This window comes from Cyprinus carpio, chromosome B2, assembly GCF_018340385.1.
Source record: "Cyprinus carpio isolate SPL01 chromosome B2, ASM1834038v1, whole genome shotgun sequence".
Classification (NCBI taxonomy): domain Eukaryota; kingdom Metazoa; phylum Chordata; class Actinopteri; order Cypriniformes; family Cyprinidae; genus Cyprinus; species Cyprinus carpio.
The window spans coordinates 21,743,392-21,749,338 of NC_056598.1; the positions used below are offsets into that span (position 1 = coordinate 21,743,392).

At 37.5% G+C, this 5,947-nt stretch overlaps 1 protein-coding gene across 2 annotated transcripts in view; it reads right to left on the bottom strand.

The window, feature by feature from the left end:
* Positions 1 to 1,766: 1,766 nt before the first annotated feature.
* LOC109063527 (hippocampus abundant transcript 1 protein-like) overlaps positions 1,767 to 5,947 on the bottom strand; it is a 13,812-nt gene continuing 9,631 nt past the window's right edge. For both annotated transcript variants that reach the window (XM_042718638.1, XM_042718637.1), the window contains exons 9-12: positions 5,700 to 5,812; positions 5,020 to 5,117; positions 3,788 to 3,954; positions 1,767 to 3,703 (exon numbers count right to left, since the gene is read on the bottom strand). In XM_042718638.1, coding sequence (XP_042574572.1) covers positions 3,491 to 3,703; positions 3,788 to 3,954; positions 5,020 to 5,117; positions 5,700 to 5,812 — 591 coding nt within the window. In that variant the 3' untranslated portion in view covers positions 1,767 to 3,490. The remainder of the gene's footprint in view (positions 3,704 to 3,787; positions 3,955 to 5,019; positions 5,118 to 5,699; positions 5,813 to 5,947) is intronic.

Sequence of the window (5,947 nt, forward strand, 5' to 3'; positions counted from 1 at the left end):
CTAATGTAAATATGCTGGCGCTGATGCTGATTGAGTTTTTATCAGTCCTCCGTCTCTACTCTTCCTACGTTTCCCCTTTGGAGCCACTCCAGCTGACAGTAGTGTCCTTCTGAAAACAGAATGTATCCTGTTTCTGATCCCGTCCCTGTTGCACTGACCCTACAGCACTCTAATAGGTCTAATAGGATTACATGTGCTGAGGCTGCTTTGAAAAACAGTCCTGAGCCACTGTATCGTCTGCATGTGTGAAACAAGTTGCAGAGGCAATAGTTGCAGAAACAGTGCATTTTAAAGAATCTTGCAGATCAATTTAAAAGACTTAATGCAGGGCAGCAGTTTTAGTATCATTGAGATATTATATTAAATATGACCCTGGACCACAAAACCAGCCATAAGTAGCACAGGTATATTTGTAGCAATAGCCAAAAACACATTGTATGTGTCAAAATGAACGATTTTTCTTTTATGCCAAAAATCATAAGGATATTAGGTAAAGATCATGTTCCATGAAGATATTTAGTAAATGTCCTACCGTGAATCTATCAAAACTTTTTTGATTAGTAACATGCATTGCTAAGAACTTCATTTGGACAACTTTTAAGGCAATTTTCTCAGTATTTGGATTTTTTTTGCAACCTTAGATTCCAGATTTTCAAATAGTTGTATCTTGGCCAAAAATGGTCCTATCCTAACAACCAATACATCATAACCATACAACAATAAAACGCATATTTATTCAGCTTTCATGTGATGTATAAATCTCAATTTCAAGAATGTGGCCCTTAAGACTGGTTTTGCAGGGTCACATATTATATATATATATATATTTTTTTTTTTTTGGTTATTTTACAATGTAATATATTCTTAAGAGTTAACAAAAATATTGTTTTTAGTTTTAGTTAACTATAATAACCCTGATGGGCAGCCATTTTTTTTTTTTACCTAACCTGCCTCTTAAAAATTCTGTTGGTGCAATCTAGTCAGATTCAAATCAAATTAGGCTACATTAGATTTTTGATTTGTATAAACCAGTTAATTTGACATTTGTTTTTGTATTGAGCATATGTGCAAATCTTATCAGTAGCCTACTTAGATTAAAAATAAGTGCGAATTAAGTGCAAGAAGCGCACTTTTATATTATTACATGTGGTATAGCACTGGTATTATGTTGTGAAACTCTGACTCAGCTCTTCAAATTGTGTGTTTCTCACTTCTCGTGTGATTCCACAGTCTTGTTAGACGCATTTCTGGCACATGCTGCTTTGGTGGCAAAATTACATCAACTGCTAACTTTATAGTCTAAAACTATGGCATATACAGCAGTCTCCAGTCGCCAAATGTCTTCAGCTGCTTCACGACCAGTTATACAGGTTGGTTATAAAGCTGTCCACTGCTGCCCTCTGGTGGATTAACATTGCATCGTCTTTTACAAAGCAGTACAGATATTTATTTGGAAATTCGAGTGATCAAAAGCAGCAGGTAGATCTCAGGAAGACTATGATTACCCTAACGCAGCACACGTCACACTTGGCTACAGTCCCCAGATATCAAATATAGTAGTCTGAATACAAAGAGCCTAGACAATATTTCTCATTGCCTGCTTTAAATGATGGCCACATTTTGTTAAACCCTGAACATCGCTTGTGTTGAGAGAGACTTAAGAATAATCTTTTAATTTTAACTGATATATACAAAAAAACAACAACAAAAAAAAATCCACAATAAACCATTATTATACCAAATTTTTTGGAAGAAAACACAAAGACTTCAATATCAATAAACTTTTAATAAATAGTTTATCATTAGTTCCTAATATTTACAGCCGGTTCACCATTCACATATGTTTCTATTCTTTTAGAGCACATTTTAGGCACAAATTAATTGTTTTTTTCTGAGGCAAACACCAGATTCCTTTGCAAGTAAGTGGCTAGTGGATGAAATAATTATGCAGGTACAAAACAGGATGATAACAATCTTCTCTGTTCCTTGCTAAGATATATGAAGTTTGGTCATACAGATCAATGCAAAATTCAGTCCATTTGAAATAACATTTACATGGTTTTCAATGCTGTAAGAGAACATAAATGGTCCAAAATGTTAGCTAAAAGAAGTTGCAATGACTAAGCCTGTGGATCATCTTGTTGATTTGTCTTGAAAATAGTAAATGAAAACCATACAAATACCAGAATGTCAATAAAAACACACAAAGACAGAAATAAAGTCAGGTATGGCACCTAAAACCAAATAAACAAAACCTAGACATCGGTAAAAAAAAAAGTGATCTGAATGCACTTGAGGTTTTCTCTGGAAAAAGCAAACATTTATGTTGAGATCTGATAAAAGTATTCAAAGTTTGTCTCACCAGAAAGAAAAAAAAATAAATGCACCGCAAATAGAAATCGGCCACAAAATTTGGGGTCTAAAATTACGACGACGTGCCCAGAAAGCTCAGCTCTAATAGAAATACCACGTTTAGAGTCTAGTATAATACCACAGAACTTTGTAACCTTGTACATCCTACAGTAGCAGCATGTGTGATATTAATTGACTGGATCTAGTGACGCTCATCCAATAACATGTAAGCTAATCCACCCACATCAGTGCTTGCAGTAATATGAAAACTAGGTATGCGGTCAGTAAGCTTGTAACCCTGCTAGCCTGTTGTAACATGGCAGTGCTGACATTCACAGGGAGCTCTGGCAGCGAGGCAGACGATACGATTGACCCTTCTCAGATCGAAGTCTTCATCTGGGTTTGGTTAATGCAATAGAAAGTCACTTGAAGGCATCTTTTACTTCCCCTGCATGAATTTTGACATACCTCTCATGATAGAAAAGGAGAGGAAGTACAAAACATTTCACCTGATGTACAAGAACAGAAACTGTAGGCTGAAGGGGCATGATACTACAGCGATTACTGCGTAAAATGACGCTGATGACCTTCTTTCTTACTTCTCTCTTGGTTGCGTTTCCTCTAGGATTCAAAGAGAAGATGCTTAATCTGTTGTATCTATAGTACAAAACCAAGAAGAACCAGTAGAAAGCAGCACATCAAAAGTTAGCCTGTAACATCACAACAGACACGTTCCCTATTGTTACAGTTACCAGGTCTTTGGACAAGGAACATTTATATAATTAATATGTTGAAATTCTGAAAGAGAGAAAAAAAAAACCCACAAAAAATTAAGTAACAGTAAAAATGAGGAAAAACCGTCACCAAGTCTGTATCGGCACACAACCGCGTCTGCTCGCATTTCCCTCACTTGTGCAAGGCAAAATGTCTTTAGCTCCACTTCCTGTTCCTCAAGGCCAAGGTCAGCTCCCGGTTGGCCCAGTTACGCACTTGCAATATCTGCACCAGTTCCCACACCAGTAGAGAACGGTGATGCCATCTTGTGTAAAAGGTGCACTGCACGTGTGCGTTTGGGGAGGTTGGGGTGGTGATTGTGAGGGGGTTTGGGGTACGATGCCCATCCCCCTCGTCAGTGGGGCTATACACTGCTGTCCTCCAGTAGAGGCTCCTTGCCCTCGCAGGGTCCACCCTGTGAACTGTGTAAGTGGCTCTGTGCGCCATTGTTGTGCTTCTTGTAGCTGCCCGGCCGCAGGTTGGGGGCATTGTGCTCTGGGATGAAGAGGGCAACCAGCAGGGACAGCAACACTGAGCACGCTCCGAACAGGAAGGGAGGGCCGGGGATGATGGCACTCTAAAGAGACACGGAGATAGAGAGATTCGTGGATAGGTGCATGTTTTGTAATACAGAGATTTCTTCATGTTTTTAATCACTCACCTCATCTGTAGGGTTGGCCATGTTGGGTTTGGCACCCTTCTCTGGGCTCTCTGCGGGGTCCATTTCACTGAGCTCCACGTGGAACAGGTAGAAGACGAAGCCGTAGAGTGCTGGACCCAGACCGTTACACAGACCTCGGATTCCCGTGATCATCCCCTGCACCACACCTGATGCAGAAACAGGACAAACTGAATGACAGTGCATTTTTCCAACCACTTCTTTAAAAAAAAATAAAAACAAAAAACAAAAAAAGTAAAAAGGCTACTTAAATATACATTATTATAATGCAACAATACACTAACATTCAAAATTTAGCGCAATTTGTTTTGAAAGAAATGTATATTTTTATTCAGCAAGGACATATTAAAATCATCATAATTAACAGGAAATACACCATTACAAAATTAAAAAAAAACTGAATTAATCCACCTAAATATTAAGTAGCACAACTGTTCTCAACAATGTTTCTTGAGCACCGAAACAGCATATTAGAATGATTTCTGTAGAATCATTTAACACTGAGCACTGCAGTAATGGCTCCAATTCTATATTAAAATAGTAAACAGTTGTTTTGAATTATAATAATTTCTAAATATTACTGTTATACTGTATTTTTGATAATAATAAATGCTGCCTTGTAAGAATAAGAGTATTCTTTCAAAAACATCAAAAAATTTATAAATAATTTGTACAACACCAAAATTTTTAAACTGTAGTATACTTAAAATCATTTTAGTTGTTAGTGTATTATCCTACATTTACACAAAATAAAATGTAATAAAATAGAATAAATATAAAATTATATGGAAAAATTAAATATAATGTATTTTACTATCAGCAAAACATTAAAACTATTAATCAGCTTATTAGAATTGACCACAATTCGATACATCAATAATAATTCAACCAACTGCATAAGATCAGACAGTCATTACTGGGTAAACTGAACTAGTTTATTCTGCACTGGCTGACTGTATATTATCCTGTTTATTACATGGCTACTAAATACATAAACACACAAAGTTTAAATGATTTTATTACTTGAGATTGCATAGTTACACAAGAGACATGAAACTAACAAAGCTTTGTTTTTGTCCACGGAATGATGTAATAACAATAAACAGTGGCTTATCATAATCGTTCTGTGGCTAAGCTTAACTAAACGTGTCAGCCAGAGGATTTTGTGTGTAAATATTTTAAGATTGGACACTTTGTAGCTGCACGCGTCTCACCTTGTTGGTCGGGGTCTGCGTTGCGGGACACTATGGCACTGATTGCTGGGAAGGTGATGCTGGACATGGCAGCAACGGCTCCAGCAGCCCACATCATCCTTAAGAGACAAATCAACCATCAGAATCTCACACACACACATACAACACAGACTCTCAATCCGTTTAAGTTTACGTGCATGTGTAACTGGTTTCAGGAATACACACTGATCCAAAACACACACTGTTGAGGTCATGTTTACTTGTCTATTTGAGTTCCAGCCAAGAGACACAGATAGATAACTTGCTGATAGCTTTCCTATAGTTCAAAGAGTAAAGCACGGTGCTAGCAATGCCAAGGTCACTTGTTCGATTCCCAGGGAAAGCATGAACTGCTAAAAAAAATAAATGTGTACCCTGAATGCAATGTAAGTCACTTTGGATGAAACTGTCTGCTAAATGTAAATAATGCTTGTAATGGCAGGATAAGTAAGTCAACATCTTTTCTGGTATTTCCATTTTTCCAAAATTATGTTCTAGGAAAATATCTAAGCTCTAAAACATCTAGTTCAAGTGCTTTAAATAAAGCTTATAAAATATCACAATAAGTTCTGATTTCAAGTACAAATCTGATTACAAACTGAAATGTGTCGTGTCTAATGAAGAGTGCTGCCCTCTAGTGGGTTTCTAGATGATCAACTCACCAGGGCTGGGAGCCAAAGCCGTACCAGGCCAGCTGTAGGATCTGAAAGCCGAGGCCTAACAAGATAGTGTTCTTATTCCCTATGGAGCGCATCAGGATTCCTAGAACAAGCGTCTGCAGAGAGAGGAACCATTACTCTGAAATCTTCACTGGCGTTCATTTACAATCGACAATGCACAACGCACACTCACACAGTGAGCAGATTAGTACAAATGCACACATGCTGTGCTGCTCAGAGTCAGGCAGTTC